Source organism: Panthera tigris, chromosome C1 (assembly GCF_018350195.1).
Source record: "Panthera tigris isolate Pti1 chromosome C1, P.tigris_Pti1_mat1.1, whole genome shotgun sequence".
Lineage (NCBI taxonomy): Eukaryota > Metazoa > Chordata > Mammalia > Carnivora > Felidae > Panthera > Panthera tigris.
The window spans coordinates 128,956,405-128,977,412 of NC_056667.1; the positions used below are offsets into that span (position 1 = coordinate 128,956,405).

General features: G+C 36.8%; 1 protein-coding gene across 1 annotated transcript; it reads right to left on the reverse strand.

The window, feature by feature from the left end:
- Positions 1–10,262: 10,262 nt before the first annotated feature.
- On the reverse strand, positions 10,263–14,392 carry NXPH2 (neurexophilin 2). Its single transcript, XM_042993889.1, has 2 exons — positions 14,315–14,392; positions 10,263–11,006 (listed from the first exon to the last, which is right to left on the reverse strand). The coding sequence occupies exons 1-2, from the start codon at positions 14,390–14,392 to the stop codon at positions 10,263–10,265; spliced, it is 822 nt and encodes a 273-aa protein (XP_042849823.1).
- Positions 14,393–21,008: the final 6,616 nt, after the last annotated feature.

The following is a 21,008-nucleotide window of genomic DNA, read 5'->3' on the forward strand; positions in this document are numbered from 1 at the left end:
CAGATAATTGCTATTAACATTTCATAGACCAGAAAAGAAATTGAGAAGAAACATTTCTTTTAATTGTGTAGCTTCCAGTCTAACAAGAAAGTACAATTCAAATGATGATATCTGTCAAATGACAAAATCACTCATATATCTAAATCACTCATATATCAAAATCACTCATTATTTAGACACATCTTCTTTCTTGCCTCTACTATATAGGCTGGTGTTTGAATATTCCAAGTGTTTGTGAAGGAGTCAGAACACCTGGGGTATTCAGACCCATGACAACTTCATGGGAGGATGGAAGGGGAGGTGAGCATCTCTGCACAATGGTTCAGCAATGAGAAATAGTGATTCATGAATTAGAAACAATAAGTACAAACCTTTAGAGAGCAAAAAGTTCTTTGGCAGGATTTGAGAAACCAAAAGTAAAGGAAACATGGTCAGGGGACCCTAGAATAAATTATCAGGAGCATGACATTTGTGAGTCATGGAGATTTTTCTTTGACTTTCAATTTGGCCCATTCCCTTCATTCTCTCTCCTATTTAACAGGCAATACGCTGATGCCCATTATGATTTTCCTTGTTGCTTTCCTTAGAATGGCAAACAAAGGGGCAATGCAGTTGTAGATACACATAAAATTCAAAGACAATAATTTTTTAAAATATGCATTCCATAGTTATTTTTAAGGCTTAATTTATATTATTGGTTCCTGAAAGGAAATGCCGAGATAACCTCTAAAAGCTTCTCTCTAGCTAGGATCTGCCACTGTGCTGCTCACTGAAGATGAGTGGCTGACTGCTCTGATGTTATCGATGGTGATACCACAGCATAAAGTAGGAAGAAATAAATGGGACTGGGCTTCATTGGTTTAACCTCTAGAAGAATCATGGAGCTAAGAAGAGAGGTTGTGGGAGGGGATCAATAGTTGACAAATGAAAAGAGTCTCGGTCAGTTGGAAAGGACATTTATTTTCCCATGACGTAGCAGAATAAATCACTTGTAGAATCCCACATCTCAGGATTGTCTTTTGCAAAATAACACTCTCTGTTTTTCTTTACCTAAGTAAAGAAATCTTTGGGTACTACAGTACAAAGTTTTTTCTACATTGTATAATCATGAAAATAGAAATACATCACCTAAATTGATGCTGGAAGGAAAGCAAATCTATCATCACTGTTATTGTTCTGAACAAGTACTTATGTAACATATAAAATACGTTGAACATGCTATTATGGAATCTGCTTAATACAATGTGATTCCTGTTCCCATGAAGTTGTTTCCCCCCACAAAATGTAGCGCATGGCCTACTGATAACATGCAAATGTTCTTTTTTTATTGAGAGATTTATCTCAAGTTGTGATGTTTCTTTCACTAATTCTTTGTGTAAGCCAAATTTATCTTTCACATTAAGAGGCCTCCTGGTTGCATGTAATATAAATCTATTTGAGCTATTTCATGGTTTATTTTACACTTGCTGTTCTTTCTCTCCATCCATTCACTGTCCTTTCGTGTAGTGGCTAGTGTGTGCCATGGTGCTGCTCTGTGCTCTGGATTGTAGAGCCCTGGAGACTCATTCTCTTGAACCATCTTGTTGATTGATATCTGGTTGGGTGTGGCATTGGGAGGTGCTGTTAGGTATGAATGAGGGAAAGATGAGAGAGATCTGGATGTTCATTTCTTCCCTCTGCTCTCCTTTGAGCAGTGGCTGCATTCTTTTGACCACAGCTCCCGCCAGGCTAGGTAGCCCTTTCTTCATTACTCCAGCTCCACTGGCTGTCAACATACTCTTTCTTCCCTTATTTCTTTAGCCTAATGATGGTAATGGCTTCTAGCTGATGTTTTCATGATAGAGGGGAGAAACTCAAGGGAGAGCCCAATCCAAACCCCACAATTACATGTTAAGCTTCTGTGTGGATAGGGCAAAGGTCAAATCTACTCACATCCAAGTGGCCAAAGCATGTAACAAGACCAAGCCTCAAGTCAAACAAGTGGGGACATAAGCTTTTCCCACAGGGGTTTTAGACTGGGTGACCTGTTTTCTGCGGGCACTCTAATACACTTATCTCTAGGGGAAAAAAAGGACATTTATTACAATGATATATTGAGTAGTCTTACTGAGCCCAAAGGCAGGGATTGCAGCCTGCCCTGGAAATAAGCCAGAATGAGAGACTTAAGTACACTCAGGACTTGCTTTCTTTTCTCTGTTCCTTTCTGTTTGCCTCCCTCTTCTTCCATAGGATAGTTTCATTTGCTTCTTTACCTGTATGTTGGAAAACATTATGGCCAACAGTCTTTAGGTGTAACATTCCATAATGAACTATCTCTTAGTCCTAACTCTAAATTCCTAGGAAAGCTTCTGACTGGCCCAGTGTGCAAGACATGCTCATGCCTAGTGCCATTGAAACAATCCAATGGGCAAGGTTGTACTGTACAAAACAGCTGCTGGGATCCAGCATGATTTATGACACGTTAAATAAAATTGTTAGGAAAAGAAGGGGCTGGCAAGACCACCCACTAGGTGCCCAGTACATCTGGGCATCATTTTAGTTATAAGTTTTCCTTCTGCGATGATTATTTTGTTAAATAGCATTTATTAATTAACTACAATTAGTTTACTTTTGTTTACTTCAATATCTATTCTCTACTTAAAAGAAATCTGGGCTTCATATTATGAATATTATGAAGACGATTATGTCTTACTTTTAAAATCTTTGATTTTCTTTATGCAAGACACTATGTCTACATTTTCAATTTTTCTCAAGTACAGAAATAAAGAATACACCTTAAGTAGACATCTCTCTGAAGACGCCGAAGAAGTCCAAGTCCAAGTCTACCTGCATATACAGCTGTGATCCTGGTAATAAGGATATTCTCACTGACATACCAGGTAAGTGTAGACATGGATTTTGAATAAAAATAATGAAGTCTAACTATTTACACTGGTTTTGGTATATCTATAATGTATAAGAAGTATTGGTAGCAAAAAAAAATAATAAAAAGATATTGTGCTTTAAAGTTCTTGTCATCCATTACTGCTCACAATCTATGTGACATTTACTTTCACCTCAACACTACTATGAGCCAGGCATATAACTCCATTTTGCAGATGAAAGAATTCAAGCTCAAAGAGGTTGAGTGACTGGCTCAAGTTCACACAGCTATGTGTGAATCTGCTAGTGACAGTCAAGTCCTAAATCCAGGTTACACTAACTGTAAACTCTGCTTATTTATAAAGTATCTAGGATAGTATTGGACCCATAGTAGCATTGATAAACATTAGCTCTTTCTCTGTAAAGACTCTTTCATTTATATAATGCTATAATTTACAAGGTCCTTTCAGAAAGTGTGGGGGGTGGAATTGCAATAATGACAGGCTCCATTTACCACATTAGATGCCACAGGGGCTCTGAGAGTGAGTTGGCTTCATAGAGTCTACTATGAGTGGGATCCTTTTATTTTTATTTATTTATTTATTTATTTATTTAAAAAAAATTTTTTTGGGGGATCCTTTTAACTAAAATTTGTAATATATGCTTTGACACAGCAAGTTCTGCAAAACTGTTTTATGTTTCAGGGACTAGAATCATTCTTCACTCTATTTGTCATGGAGTAGACGACAAGAAAGAGACAAGGCAGAGGACATCCCATTACTCACTTAGTCCTAGGATATCCCATTTTTTAGTTCATATTGAGCCATACACTATTTCCCACATGGTTTGTTCAGGAAATGCTCTTAGTCTCTTTGTCTTTCAGTCAAGAGTTTTATACATAAGATATAATGATCTATTTATTAATTACCATGCTGTACATAATTACAACTCTATAAAAGCTGTGCACACACACACACACACACATACATATATATGGACAAAGATGAGGAGGAAAATATAAGAATAAATAGATTTAATTTATTAGTGATGGGATGATGGGTAGTATTTTTAATTTTTAAAAATTTGAGTATTTGAAAGTGGTTTATTGAATTAAAAAAGGAAACAATAACAAATAAATGTACCATAATGCTTCAGCAAGCCAGAATACACATCAAAGGGAGCATCTTGTAAAACTGAAGAGAACATTTTTTAATTATTTAAAACATTCCAAAACATACTGATGTATCTCTGTCACGATACACTAGAAGTTGATACTATGATTTTCCTCTAGAGATGGAAAAGGCTGGCTATAGAAAATGCCTGGGAAACAGGCCTTGTATCATCTACTGTACTGGTAAATTTGGAATTATGAATCCATGTAAGTGGATTACTAACAAAAAAATAAAAATGAAAACATATACATTTCTCCCTGTCTCAGTAGGTGAAGTAGAATTAGCATGATTCTGAAATTGCTGTTTCATTATTTTTTAAGAATTTCCCATCAGTATTTTACATGGGTCATTCAGAAAACCAATTTTTTAAGTAAATAACTTCCTATGTTATCTTTGAGTGCAACTTATCATCCACTTAAAAGGCAATGGCTTTATCTGGGCATTGTGAGACATTTAAATTAAGTACAAAATGTAATCTCTGGCTTTGGTGAGCCTACTTTTCTTTCTAGGACCTATGAAGAAGTATAAATAATAAGGCAAGCTAAAAGTGTGTGTACAGAATTATTACTGCAATGCTTAGCATAGACTTGACACAATTTAAACAGATGGAGATCAGAGTGGAGCTCGAGTTCACAGAGAAGTTTTATGCAATGTTTGTATTCGTTAGGTAGGGCTGAGATGCAGTAACAAATCCATCCTAATAATTCAGCGACTGTGAGAGGGATATGTTGGTTTATTTCTTATGTAGCAGTCCAGGGTGGGCTTTTGGTTAGCTGCGTGGCTCTACTCCATGGTGGGAAAGGCGCTCAGACTGGCAGTTGCTTTGCCTCCTTCACTGTATAGTATCTCAGGACCCACAGGGCATCTCTCTGAGACACCCAAAGGGAAGAGAGCGCAGAGAAGCCTGAGAGCACTTTTATTTGAGTCTACTCCTGGAATGAAGACATCCCTTCCTTCTACATTTCATTAGCTGAGAGGCAGGGGCATGCAGTTGGCTAGCCACATATTTGACCTCTTGCAATGGGAGAAGGAGGAAGGTCCATTCTGGTGGGCAGTTGACAATCTCTGTCACAAATGTGGGGAACATCAATGATTGGGAAGGATAAAAAACAGAATGAATGACTTTACCCGGTCAGGAAGAACAAGCCTCCATTTCTTTATCTAATAAACAAAACTTGTTCCAGATGATTTCTAAACTTGTTTCCACCTTTACACTTCTGTGGTTCTGGGAGCTAGCATTCAATGGGTATTGTGTTCAGGTGGAGTAATGTGTTCATGTTCGAAATGGTGCACAGTAACTCTTATGTGGGTAGAGTGGGTCTTGAATAATCCCTGTATGGCACTGGACATTTTTTTTAAAAATCAAGTGACAGATATTGATCAAGCAACTACTCCATACCAGACACTTTGAGCCAGGTGCTCTGGAAGACACAAAGAAGTTAATTCATTCTTTTTGAGAATAGATTACATACTATTTATGGAGGAGCTGAGCTGGATGAAGAAAAAGGAAGATTAAAAATGAAGCAGACTAAGTTATGTGCCCAGGATTCTAGACCTCACAGTTTAGGGCAAGAGATGAAGGCATAAATATGAAATGACCCTGGAATATCTTCTATAAGATTTTTGTGAAGAAAAATATCTCTAATATTTTCCTATAAATGTTTCCTTATAATTTGTCCCTTATAATTGAACATACTACATTTCCATTCATTGAAAGTTATGATTAATTAAGCTGAGGTTAACTAGTTTTATTGCAAGTAAAAATGCATGACTCCATCCTCTATTTTATAAACCAATTAATTTAAGATTCTTTATAAGGTAAAATCGGACCGTTAGGCAATTAAAGTATTTCACACAATTTACCTAGTTCTGTGAAATTATATTTTCAGGAGTTAAAATCACTGGAAAATTCTGCCAAATGTGGTGTTTTACTGATGTTAATTCTTATCCAGTCATGCCTCTAATATATCCCACGACTCTTATCTTTGGATATGATTGTTCTATCCTGACTTTATTTTTCTATAGTTTTAGTTTTAAAAATTTTATGTTCATGGGGAAATTATAACTATGAAGGTTTTGGAGGGAGTGCATTTCTAGCCATGTTCATGTTTAGTTTGGCTTCTGAATCATGTCTTGTTATACACTCACTACAATTATTTTTGTTTTGTCCTGAATATCTGTTTCAATTTATCTTTCTTATGTGACACAAGACCTGAGATTAGGATTCAGTCAGGTTTGTCACTTAATACTGGGCATGTTCTTTACTCTGATGGGGTCTTGGTCAACTTGTTTGTCAAATGAGGGAGTTGAACTAGAAGATAGGTAGGGTGCACTCTCTTTGGAATACTACTCTTATGTATCTTCGTATCGGGTTGCTTACTTTTCTTTATTTGGTTATCAATCTACTACTTTAATTTTCGTTGTTAAAAGAGTCTGCTCCTTTAACTTTTAGGAAAGTATTGTCGGAAGCTTAGTTGAATGAGCATAACCTAGGATGCTTATTAAGATGTAGAATCCTATAGTCAATGACATTGTAATAGCACTGTATGGTGACAGATGGTAGCTACACAGGTAGTAAGCATAGCATAATGTATAGAGAATTTGAATCACATGTTGTACATCTGAAACCCAAATAACATTGTGTGTCAATTATTAATTTTTTAAAAAATTTAAAGGTTAAAAAAAGATGTAGGTTCCCTATAAAAAATGTATAATCCCTATAGCACATTCACTAAATCAGATCAGACTCTCTAGGGAAATACTTCTCGGTGGTTAATGTGTATACAAGTCATACGGGGATCTTATTAAAAAGGAAAACTTCCAGTTCAGTGTGTCTGGGGGTAGTACCTGAGATTCTGCATTTCTTTTTCTTTTGTTTTTTTTTTTTTAACACTTATTTATTTTTTGAGAGACAGAGAGTGTGAGTCGGGGAGAGGTAGGGAGAGAGAGGGAGACACAGAATCTGAAGCAGGCTCCAGGCTCTGAGCTGTTAGCACAGAGCCTATTGCTGGGCTCAAACTCACGAATCGTGAGATCATGACCTGAGCTGAAGTCAGATGCTTGACTGATTGAGCCACCCAGGTGCCCCCAGAGATTCTGCATTTCTAACAAGCTTAGAAGTAACACTGCTGATCTGCCCACCACACTGAAGAGCAAGGCTCTTGAAGCTGTAATGGCAGTTCCAACCTCGCAGAACCATGTTTTGAATGAAGGAAGAATAAGGATCATGCCTAAATGTAGCATGTAGCATCTGAGTCATGTAAATAAGAAAGGTGTTGCAAGAATAAAGATTAAAGAATATAATGTAATATGTATCAGGTGCTCTTTTGGGTGGCCATATCAGAGAACCACACTCATTGTTGCTGTTACTCTAATCATAAGAATGTATTGAAATTCCAAGAACCAAGCAGTAAGAAGAAAATTGTTTCCTTTTTACTGATTGCTGCTTTCCCGCATGCTGTCCATTGGCTCTTTCTCTCATTTCCCTTCCATACATTTTATAGAGTCTATGGCTGGTATGATCACATTGTTCTTAGTCATGGAAATACAGTCTCTTTCCTCATCCAGTGTGATGAGTAAAATGATTGTTTCTGCTGAAGGGTGAAAAGGTCTTCAAACTAGTTTGCTTTCTAGTAAGCAGTAAGCCTAGAGAGACCCTGGAAAGATGCCTGACATCTCCCTGAAGATTAAATTTCTGCTGAGTGTGTTTTTTTTAACTTACAAAAAATTTATTGAAACACAATTGCCATATAACATTATTGTAGTTTCAGGTGTACAATTGTTGGTTTAATTTTTATTTTTAAAGGGTCTATTCTTTAACTTTTGATGAATTTATAATTGAGTGTAAAGTTAGCTTACATGAATGTCCTTTTCCTCAACTGCAATATTCAAAGGTAAAAATGGTTTTGTAGAAATGTATGCATTTGCATGTTTAAATGGGATCTGATTTATATGGTGCCAAGTACCATTACTGACAATTATGTAGTCTTTGAAATAAAATTATGACTTAAAAATGTATGTGACATATGTTCTACTCCAATTAAAAAATATGCCTAAGGAAATTATCTTTCTTTCTTTTTTTTTAATTCCACAAACCCTGCTAAAATCCAAGAATTTTGTAAACCAATTTATATTTTTCCCTTTGTATGGATATGTTCATATCACTCAACATTTGAACACCAGAGTTTTTAATCATATTTCATGCTGCAATAATAATAATTATTATTCCAATCATAATGGAAGCTTACGCTTACAGAGCTCTTACCAGGTACCAGACTATATGCCAAGTGCTTATGTGAATTATCCTTTTACTTTACATTAAAGTCCTCATAGCCAAGGTGCTTTATTTAATATATGCATAAGGAAAATCTTAATGCTCCCTTGGTGTTACACACACACACACACACACACACACACATACACCCTGAGAAAAGAAAGAAGAGTCTTAAAAAAAGCCTGAAATCATGTGACAGATTTAGCAAATTCTTTTTATTTACATAGAAATGTGTACACATACTTTCTCTGTACACAGAAAATTCTAAGTATATATACATATATGGTTCCCACATATTTTACAATAAATATTATTTTAATCTTGTTTCTAGATGAAAATAAAAAGATGCCTTAAAATATTTCACACCAACCACAAAATTGCAAAAGCACCTAATGAACTCAGAGCAAAAATTTCAAGCCTGTACTACCACACACTAAGCCTAGTACAATTTTTCAAAAGACAAAATCAAACACTGTACAGATATCACCAGTAAAAGGAAAGGAATGAAAAGCAAAATAGAGGACAAGAGCTGTTGGCTTTTTAAATAATGCAGTAAGAGCATTTTTGTTGGTTAGACTGGTCTTCCTTCAGTTTAATGTTTTACTTCAACTGATATTTTACAAATAAGGAGTGGGGGCTGGGTAAAGTTAATACCTACTGTAAAAAGAGTAGCTGTTCCACGAGTCTTACAAGTTCTAGAAACATTACTGGTCAGCCAGACCCTCTTTCTGGACTAATGCAAAGATCATCCAGTTCTACAATGCAGGATGACTGTCCACCCGCCTCAGAGAAGATGGCAAGGACACCAATGGTGAAGCCACAATAATGTTGAAGTGATTTCAAAAGCCTGGTGCATCAGGTATCTTTGTTGTTAGCACTTAATAATAATCAGTAATGTTTAAATATACTCTTCATTTCTACATAGAATTTAATCCCTCAGTCAAATAATTAACTAAATGCAAAGAGAACTGAATCTGGGAGGCTAGAAATAATGAATCCATAATCCTGGAATTTTGTTAGTCCACTTCCAATTGTTTTCCTTATTCTAACCTCTAGGGAACAACCACTTTCACTTTCAGAGTTGTTCTCTATGTGTATAAAAATCACACTATCAAATGAATAGAACGAAGCTATAGGTTATAGGGTGGATACAGATTTAATGGTATTTTTGGCAATCTCACAGCATTGAATTTGGCAAATGAATCTAAAAACATCATGGACTTCATTATTGTGGGACTCACTTAAAATATAACCAGATTAGCTTTCCCAACCCACTAATATTACTACTCAGGTGAGTAGCCTCAGGATGGTGACCAGCAAAGGGCTAAATGTTTAAGTCACATCCCACTCAAGCTCAGATAATAATGTATTCTGTTCCACTGTGGCACTGTAACTTCACACATGAGGTCTGAAACAAATTTTACCCCTTCATCTCTCATATCAATAACAGCATAGATGTGGGAGGAAAGACAGCAATAAAAACGAGAGTTTGATGTCAGAAATGTGATTCCTCTATCAAATACAATCTTTTCAGTTACTTTACGGAATCTGCTATTTTAAGGTAACCTTCCAAAACATATTTCAAAGGCAGGCTCATTTCAAGAGCAATGTTTATCACATGCATAATTTGGTTCTTTCTCATTACATGTTGCTACCATTGATGCTTCTTTTAGAGAAACAACAATATTTCTAGGACTTAGCCATCCTACATGAAAGCGATGGCTTCATACACAGTTTGACTTTTTAGATTAAGGTACTTAAGACCGAAACAAACACATTTTTACATTTAAAGATCTTTCTTTTTTTTGTTTGTTTTTTAAATTTGAAATCTAATAGGGAACTAAGGTTCACTGCCAGAAACAAAAGGGATCCTTTATCATGAAGAGCTGGGCTTGGTTCTTGGTCATTCTAATTAAATATATAGTCACCCCTCATTTACATCACTGTGGAAAAATTCAGCCGGAAGATAAGTATGGAGTCTCGCTATGGTAATTGTAGTCAGGGCAGACTTTCTGCACAAGTTTATAATCAACACTGTAAAAGGCAATGTAAATGCAAATGACCTTGAAGGGTTTGGAGCACAACCAAGACACATGGCTCTGAGTCTGCTCCTGGTAGCAGATCTTCGAGGGGTCAAAGTTGCACAGGGCAGTCTTCTTCGCCCGATCTGTTTTTTCATATTCAATGCGACAATTGAAAGATTTGGACTCCTTGGTCTCCAAGGTAGACTGTGGGGAAACTTCAAATTCCACCACTTTGGAGGGGGGTACCAAACTCACTGAAACATTGCCCAGGCCTGTGGAATTATGTCGGAAATAAACACTGAAGGTTCCATTTCCGTGGTCAACAATTTTCCCTGTGATGAGGAGGTTGAGTTTGACAGTTTTAATGTTGGAATGGAAATCACCCCATCCGAACATCTTCTTAAATTTTCCCGTTTTTACTATCGGCCTCCGTTTAGTTCTTGCCAATGGCTCCTGAACCTCGGTGACATTGGCCAGCCAATCCCAAAAGTTTTCCATGCTGTCCGCATACGCCAAGTGTCCAGGCTTTGGGACTGGAGACTGTTTAACAAACAGGCGCAGAGGATTGATGATCCTTGAGTGCACCACGTTTCCGACCAATGTCCCCGGAGCATCTTTGTCTTCCCAATCCAGTCCCTCTGTGGCATGCACCACCTTCTTACTTTCACAAAATAACTGTTTGAAAAGAAGAAAGAGAAATAAACTTCAGGTTATGCTTCGAGCGTACACACTAAAGCTAAAGCACAGGGGAAATGCTTGCAGTATTATTTCGATTCTTGATAAATAGCATTTCACACACACAGCTGGGCTCAACAGTGCAACGAGACGGGCATTTCATTCAAACACTGTAAAATTGTGAGTACCAAAATTAAAATGTAATTAGGAAGAGAGTATTTTATTTTAATGGATTGATGTGGTTTTAGTCTCAGCTTCCTAATCTTTACAATACTATCTTTCCAGATTGGAGGAAGGAATGTATTTTGGTATCTCATTCAATAAAAACATTCAATTTGTATGACAAAAACAAAAAAATCATTCAATTTGTGAAGTCTTCTACTTCAGGTAGAAGACAACTCCAGAATGCTGAAGGTTTCTACTAAGAAGCTAGCAACCATCCAAATATAAAATATTAATAAGTCTCTTAAATATATTTGGAAATATTAAGGGTATTATTATATTCAAAGGCTTATGTCATATCATTTCATAACTTTTGATAATTCCATCTCAAACTCTCTAACAAAAAAGGAGCATGAATAGTAATAGAACGGTCCACAAACGTTTTAGTTGAAAGAATATAATTTCAAATTTTGTGGTCTTTACACAAATTCCAAATGTATATTTTTAATTAGTAACAGACTATGTATTATTCAACAAATGTTATTACAACTGAATTATATACCCCAAAAGAATTGCTTAAAAGGATGCAAATGTTTTATGGATTCCACAGAACGTGGTTCAGATCCCACCCACTGAAACATAGCACTTAATCTGCATCTGATTTTTCTTTTTATTCTTTTTGTAGTGTAAGAGTCCCCATAATTTCTAAAAATCATTTAGTTAAGTCAATATTGATTTGGAGGGACAGAATCATAATATATGAAACTGTTGCCTGGAGTGAATATTTATCGATGACTTATGAAGTCCGGAAAATAGAGGCTTCTGGTGGAAACACAGATAGCCTCTTATCTCTAATGGCACAAACCACTCTGGTAATGATTCTCCAGAAAACTGTCAGCATGATGAAAAGGATGAGAAAGAAGTGAAGCTGTATTTATGAACTGTTTCCCCAACCCTTTCAAACTTGGCAAAGCACCTAGTAAAAATAGTCTCAGATCATTACAAAAAATTATTACTTTCAATCCAATTTTGAGGAAAAAAAAAGAGACATAGCTTGGATTATAAATATTTCACTTGACTGTATGGTAGAGTTTAATAACCTGAGGTTATCTTTGATATATTCACAAAAGTTTAGAAGTTCTAATAGAGCTTTGTGCAAAGTGTTTTCACCTACACCTTGTCCCCAGGATCACTTTAGAGTCAGAAACCAAGGACTTCAATGCATGTGTGCTTTTTTCCCCTTTTTTGTACTTTGGGCGGTGAGGCAGAGTTCATAATCTATATATTTGCTTCTGATTAGTTTCCTGAATGTTTTCCTTCCTCATGTCTACTATCTTTAAAAATTCTTTTCCCTTAAATTACTGAGGTTTGGTAGGAGGGCAAATTGATACAATGCACATTCTTACTATATTCAGAACCTAAATGCATACCGCCTTCTTAGGAGCTTGTGAATCCTGAGTTGATACTTCTTTCCTTTGCTGGCATTGAAAGATTAGTATATTCACCAGGAAAAAAAGAATCCTTAGTCTGTATTTCTGGTTCAAAATATTCTGCGTGTTTCTGATACTGTAACTAGCTTTCTGATTTTGAATACTCATAATTATGATGTGCACAAATCTCATTCAAAACCATTGGTAATAACCCACGAAGTTCAGTACTGCCTTCAGTTATAACTTGAGTTTCCTGAGAACTGACTGCTGCAGGCTGGTCCAACTGACGTGTCCAGCCTCTCCCCAGCAAGGACAAGGACACGTGGGCAGATAAGAAACCCCTTGCTGATCAAGGCCCAATTTCCCTTCTCTGTGATTATGATTCTTGTTGTCCAGATTCTATTATTTATTTTTTCATCCATTTCCAGTATTTCATGAGATGTGCCTTGTTTGGTCAATGCTGACAGACATACCTACCACTTACTAGAATCTTGTAAACAAGAACTTTACTTCCTGATCTCTACTCCCCTATGTGGTACAACTTCCAAACTTCTTTTCTCACTCCTGCCTTCCTTCCTTTCTCTTCATAGGATAAATCCCTTCTGACATTTTCCCCTTCTAAATTGTTAAACAATCTTGGTTCTTACCTTTATGTACCATGCTGCCGATCAATACTATGTTAGTAGAACTAAGACCCATTCTCTATTCAAAAACATTTTTCTTGCTCAGAAGTATGAGAACATTTTTTGTTACCAACAGCAACCTGATCTTTTTTATTTTCCCCTAAAAATGTTTGTTTTACATTATACATTTTCCTGAATTTTTTCTACCTGGGTCATTTGTTCTCATTTAGTGCTTGGCCTGGCTTTCTCCTTACTTTTCCATTATTGAAAACCTATAAACATTGAACCCATCATTCAATGACAAGTAAATTTGCAAGTTAACTGGTATTGGCTTATTCATTGCAGAAGCCGTTATGAGACAGATGTTAAGAAATCCTCTTTCTCTAGGACTTCTGCTGTGATGGTTCTGAGATTACTCAATGATAACAAAAACAAGAATAATAATAAATGATCATTTACTGAGCTTAAAAAAAGTGAAGATTTTCTTTGTAGTAATTTATGTTGTAACAACTTGACCCAAACATATGTTGACAAACCCTGAGCAATAAGTATGTAAAAAAAAAAAAAAATCCTAGTTTATCAAGCAGATAACTTAGATGTGATTACTTGCTTTTAGAAAGGCTCTTCAACACTTCAGAAAAGATTTCCCATATGAATTTAAAATGTAATTTAATTTCTAAAAAATATATTTTAACACAATACTCTTCAGGTTCAAACTTATTCAAGGAGCTCTTGATTTGAAGGTTGGCTTATATAAAAAATAATAAAATTTAACGAATAGCACAGATCTATAATTGGTCTCTGTTCTCATAAAAATACTCAGACAGTTCCTTAGATAAAAAGATGTACATATGTTTTAATTTTTTTGCTTTGCCCTAGACCATCACATGTCTAGCTTGCTTTGACAGCAATATTAAAGAAGTTGAGAAAAGCTGTGTGTAAGCTTATCTGTTTATTACTTATTATCATAAATACTGATTTCCAAACATAAACCCCAATCTCAAAACGTTATTAGATAATGATATATTGGCAGAAGAGTGTCATTAAAAGGACAAATATATTGCTAATTGTCCTAAAGAGAAGACGACTGTACCTCCTCTTCCAATTCACTCTCCCTTTGGTATAGCTCGTTTGGCTTCACCCCTGGAATGTTTTCTTCAAATGAATACATCACTGCTGAGAGGGCACCCTCCCCTAGACCCGGTCTACAAGGAGTATTGTATGATCTAAGTCCCCAAAGCTCATGCTTAATCTCAGAGACCTAATCAGGGATGACGAAGGGTTGGAGGAAATATAATCTTGCCCCACACTCATCCATACACTCCCAGTATGGAATCAGCATGGTGGAAAAAGCACAGGGATTTGGTGCCTGATGACCTCACACCCCTCACTTAAGTGTTTGATGTGAACCCGTTTTCTCACCTATATCTCCCTTGTTGATCAATTGTAAGGACAAAATGAAAGAATGGATGGAAATTACTGAGCCCAATCTCTGGCAAGAGTCATTCAGTGACTGATGGCTCTTGCATGGTCCAATGGATAGTACCATGTTTCCTATTCAAGAACTGTCTTCAAAGGGTTGTATGAACTCTCGGGCCTCCAGGAAACTGATTAATGGTTAATCAAGCAACTTGTTCAGTGCCATATGACAAATTAATGACTGAGTAGAAAATACCCTTCTCAGCCCCAGAACATCAATCAATCGTTTCCTCCTATTTCCAGTCTTGCTGGCATCTGAGTTATAGCCAGATCACAGGCACAGGTAAGCTCTCTTTGCCAACAAAATGTGTTTGTGGATCTTTGATTCCAACCTACCGAATGAGTCAGCAAAGGGACCTGAAAGTACAAAGTGTCTGGCAGGCGCCCTCGTTCCTGAACAGACAATTTCCATGATACAGCATGCTGGGAGAGACTGCAGGTGGTTCTGAACCTGTTGGCAAACCACTCTGTCCAAGACAATGTTGTTAGATGTTATCTACAAAACACATGGTTATATTCCCCCTGGTTACTTTTGTACTTTCTGGGACTCTGTCGGTATCACTGCTGTCTTTTGTCCCATCATATCGCAATAATAATGCAAAAACATTTAACTGCAAGCACCAAATGGAGTTTAAAAAAGGGAGAAAAAAGAGGAATTGCTGTGCTTTATCTGTTTGAACATTCCCTGATTTCCACACATTTATCAAAGTTTAAGTAATTTATGTCTTGGCAGAGTGTATCCATTTCACAAAGCACACACATTAGCGAGATACAATGATATCATATTAGCTTTTTCTGCATCTTACAGAGGAGCTCAAAAAGATTAATAAAAGCTCAAACCTTCATCAATTAAATGAAGCAGGTGGAAGGAAGGGAATAGAGGAAGAAGACTGTATTTCATTTCAATTCTTTGTTTTTAGGGGGAAAGAAGCTGACAGGTTCAAATCATTCATCATAACAAGCTGGAGTTGAATTTCGCTGATAATTAAATGCATTTTTTTCCCCAAGAGGCAAAGAAGTTGCAATGAATTTTATAGTAGCAGATGTGAGAACTGTCACGAATTATGGAAATAATTTATAAACCAAAAAGCATCTTCATCTGCGAATACTATATCAGAAGATCCTTTTAAAAACTGCATTTGTCATGTATTTTTCAATAAGCACTTTATTTTAGAATAATTTTAGTTTACAGAGAAAAGCTGTGTAATACAGAGTTACCATATGCCCTGCACCCCATTTCCTATATTGTTAACTTCTTACACTGCAACACACTTGTCACAACTAATGAACCAATAATGACATATTATTATGAACTAAAGTCCATAGTTTGCTCAGATTTCCTTCATTTTTCCTTAATGTCCTTTATCTATTTGAGGATCCCATCTAGAATGCCACAGTACATTTGGTCATCATGAGTCCTTAGGTTTGTCTTGTCTATGTCTTTCCTTGTTTTTGATGACATTTTGTATGTTTTGAAGAGTATTGGTTAGGCATTTTGTAGAATGTCCTCCAATTTGAGTTTGTCTGATTTTTTCTCATATTTACACTGGAGTTACAGATTTGGGGAGGAAGAACACAGAGGTAAGGTACCATTTTCATCACTTCATCTCAAGGGTCCATGTTAGCAACATATTTTATGATTATTGATGTTACTCTTAATATTTGGCTTAGGGAGAGAAGATCCTCTTTTTAAAGTTTTCCTTTCAGGGGGCACTTGGGTGGCTCAGTCGGTTAAGCTTCTGACTCTTGATTTCAGTTCAGGTCATGATCTTACCGTTTGTGAGATTGAGCCCTGTGTTGGGCTTTGTGCTGATAGCACAGAGTCTGTGTGGTATTCTCTCTTTCCCTCTCTCTCTGCCCCTGTCCCACTCATGCTTGAGCTCTTTCTCTCTCAAGATAAATAAATGAACATTAAAAAAAATAAATTTTTCCTTTCAGAATTTTCACAAGGCTTATTCATTTTTGTTATCATAAGCTTAGTTTAAAATTGTTTTAATGTTTATTTATTTTTGAGAGGAGAGAGAGAGACAGAGTGTGAGCAAGGGAGGAGCAGAGAGAGACACAGAATCCAAAGCAGGCAACAGGCTCTGAGCTGTCGGCTCAGAGCCCAACACGGGGCTCGAACTCACGAATCGTGAGATCATGACCTGAGCCAAAGTCAGATGCTTAATCAACTGAGCCACCCAGGTGTCCCCTACCATAAGCTTAGTTTAATTTACACTTAATTCAGTGGCACTTGGTTAGGGTTAAATTTTTTTTAAGTGAAGCATTCTCAAGCATTTCAATTTATAACTAGTGCATCCCTGAATTATCTAAAATAACCTCAGAGTTGCTTAGGAAATAATACACTACTTATAAAGTATCTCAGCAACATTATGTGCTATAAATATGTCTGTCCTCATTATTTATTATTTTATTTTTATTTAGTATTAATTTCTTAAAAACTGGGTCTATTTCGATACCTGGTAGCTCAATAGGAAGAGCTTGTTCTATCAATATCTTATGTAGAATTAGACACCGACTACATCAGATTCAAATGTCTCTTTTCTCAGTTTTGGAGCCTGTCCACTGTACTTGATTCTCCATATCCAGTGAGTCAGTATCAACTTTTCTTTGTACCTGTTTGGCAACGGGAATGGAGCTAATGAAAGAAAACCTCTCAAAAGGGTGTTCTATATTCATAGTATTCTGGTGCTACACTACCATGAATGCTACTTGGTCTCTTGTGGGATTTGGGACAGTGAGACCTTTGCCATAATTATGGGATAATCCTTTTCTTTTCTATATGTCCATACTGTGATAGCTTTGCTTCTTCCCTGTAGCTGTATGCTCTAGGGCTGGGAGTAGAGAAGAGGGAGAAGATTTCTTTACACACAGCAAATAACAGAAAGGAAGTGAAAGACATTTAAAGCTTTGAGCTTCTGGGGTTCAAATTCCATTCAATGTATGCCATGCCATTATCGGTCCAGATAGTTCTATCCTATAGTGCTTCTAACAGATGCTGTTTTTATTTGAAGAAATGCCAGGGGAGGAGATATCCCCACCAGCCTTGCTGTCCTAGTCCAGTGTTTAACAATTATAACTGACACTTTTATTTAATACCCATTCACTCTTCACTTACATGGCACCAGGGGAGTAGGAGAGGCTTGGATTTCTTAAGGAATTGAAGCTTAACCCTTGAAGCTCACAGTTTCTATATACAGTTCTCCTGACTTAGCAAGACCAGACTGGATGACATTAACACACCTTGTTTAAGAAAGTAGGGAGACTAAGACAGCTTGGAAATATTTCCACAAAAATTATTTTATTATTATTTTTTTAATGTTTATTTATTTTGGAGATAGTGAGAGAGACCGAGTGGGAATGCGAAGGGGCAGAGAGAGAGGGAGACACAGAATCCGAAGCAGGCTCCAGGCTCCGAGCTCTCAGCACAGAGACCAACACCGGGCTCCAGCTTATGAACCGTGAGATTATGACCTGAGCTGAACTCAGACGCTTAACTGACTGAGCCACCCAGGCGCCCCCCACAAAAATTATTTTACTTTTGTAAGGGTAAATTTATTGCTTCACTGACTTTAGCCTATACCTGCAATCAGATGAATGCAACTCTGCTCCCACATTGCACTTGTCAATGATTGGACTGGGAAAAGAAATGGAGAGTCCCAAGCAAGTCTGTGCATTGTAGAAAGAATCTGTTGGCACATCCTTCAGTGGCTGAATTTGCCCAAACAGAAAAACGATTCTGAGTGAAGGAATGAATGAAAGAAGCAGGCACAAGGAACTCAATCACAATAGGTTAAAAACTGCAGCGGGAAACAGCGAGAGATGGAAATAGCAGTGCTTTGATTTGCTGGAAGGAGTTGGCATCAGAAACACTGGGATAGTAATCTGGCACTGTCACTTATGGTCCCATCATCCTGGGGAAGCCATGACCATTTTCTCCAGGGTAAAATGGTGGGGAGAAAAAAAAAGGGTGGAGTTACACTTGAGGGAGAAAAAGGAGGTTGTGAGGTAGAAAGTGAATCAGAGTGAGGTGGCTCTGTGGGCAGGATACTCGTAATGAGGAGAATTCCGTAGTCCAGAGGATTGAGGTGACCCGGAACTGTGGCCAGATGTACACGTTCATCTTTAATCACTGATTCAACACATTTTGTTGAATGCCTTCCAGGTACATCATTTAGGCACTAGATATTGGGAGCACATTGCTCAAGGGACAGAGTTCCTGCCTTCATGGGAATTGCAGAAGAGCAGGGAAAAGAAGCATTAATCATACATAAATATCTCACTTACTTATAATTGTCATGAGGTCCTGGAAATTTATATCTCTATCTATATGTACACATATCAGTATAACAGGGAGTAGAGAGAGCTAGTCCTTAACAGGGGAAGCAACAGTACAGGGAGTGAATAGAATTGAGTAATTAATACCTTTATTCTGATGAGAGAAATGAAATCCAAGATTTACTAGTTGATGGTTGACAATGAATGAATCAGTGTCAAGAAAACGAATCGATCTTGGTATTTATATTCCTTTTTTCCTGTTCCAAATTGTATATCGATTTGTTTATAATTACTAATGAGAGTGTGATAACATTATAAGACAATAGTTCTACTTCTTCCAGTGAAAGGTTAATTTTTTCTTTTCCTTTTTTTCCCCAGCTTTATTGAGGTGTAATTGACAAACAAAATTGTAATATATTTAAGGTGTACCACGTGATGATTTGATACACGTTTACAGTGTGAAAGGATCCCCAGCATCCAGTTAATTAACACATCCATCACCTCACAGTCACCTTATGGGAGGGAGAGGGGGATGAGAACCCTTAAGAAAGGGTTCTTAGCAAATTTCAATTATACAACACAGTATTATCAATTACAGTCACCATGCTGTACGTTAGACCCAAAGAACTTATTCATCTTATAAGTGAAAATACATGGCCACTTCTATTAACCGTAAGTAGGCTCCAGTGTTCAGTCAGTGCTGAATTCCTGATTAGGAGGGCTAGTGCTGGCAGGTGGCACCCTCGCAGGCCTTGTCTTTCATCCTTAAACCTCCTAAGAGCTGCTGAAGGTTTATAATACAGCTGACCCTGGAACAACATGGGTTTGAACTCTGTCCATTTATATGCACGTATTTTTCAATAAATACTGGACATTACTGTAAATGAATTTTTCTTCCTTATGATTTTCTTAATAATATTTTCTTTTCTCTAGCTTACTTTATTGTGAGAATACGGTATATAATACATATAATGTACAAAATATGTGTTAATCAACTGTTTGTGTTATGGGTAAGTCTTCCAGTCAATAGGTTATTAGTAGTTGAGTTTTGGGGCACCTGGGTGGCTCAGTCGGTTAGGCGTCCGACTCTCGATTTCAGCCTCAGGTCATGATCTCATGGTTTGTGAGTTCCAGCCCCACATCTTGCTCTGTGTTGACGGTGCAGAGCCTGCTTGGGATTCTCTCTTTCCCTCTCTCTCTGCCCCTCCCTTGCTTGTTCTCTGTATCTCTCTCAAAATAAATAAAAATAAAAACTTAAAAAAAACAAGTAGTTGAGTTTTAGGGGAGTCAAAAGCTATACGTGGATTTTTGACTGCATGAGGGTCAGCACCACTAGCTCCTTGTGTTGTTCAAGGGTAGACTATGTATATTATTGGGTTCTGGGACAGTCAGACCTTGGCCATAATTGTGTTATAACCCTTTTCTGTAATTTTATGTAATTAATACAACATATATTAATGTTGATTTATAATGAGCTAAGTATGCTCTGGATAAATAACCATATTCTGAAATAATGTAGGTTTGTCTTTATGTTTCTAAGTGTGTGAAAATACGCTAATACACAACAAATTTGGCTGGCATCTATGATTTTCATGAGAAATAATGAATGCTCTAAATAAAAGGTGAAACAAAACAACCTAATTGTTTTTCCATAATCATAGCATTGAAGAGACGTCTATGCCTCAAGAGGATGTTTTCAGTTTTCTGTCTTTATGATTGAATATAAAATACTTACAGCCCATACTATTTTTCCATGAATCACTTGCCAAAATATACATAAAACACCACGCTTACATTGAATAGATCACCTACCATTAACAAGGAAGGCCATATCCCTGTTTTACACTGCACTAAAAATATGTAGTCCTCTGTCCATTAAAGAAAAAAAATTCTGACTTTCCAGAACCAGGCAGAATGAACTCAATGCTCCAAATTAGTGGATTGGTACCAAGCTGGGAGTGTTGTCTTTTTCTTAATAACAGGAGTGGCATATACTCTAAGAGATAAATTGATACAGATCTGTACAA

What these genes read in the sequence shown, in the direction of transcription:
- NXPH2 (XM_042993889.1), bottom strand. Translation starts at nt 14,392, where the DNA reads ATGTATTCATTTGAAGAAAACATTCCAGGGGTGAAGCCAAACGAGCTA. An exon ending in AGAGTGAATTGGAAGAGGAG is followed by an intron (nt 11,007 to 14,314) that starts GTACAGTCGTCT and finishes CTTTTCAAACAG; the next exon opens with TTATTTTGTGAAAGTAAGAA.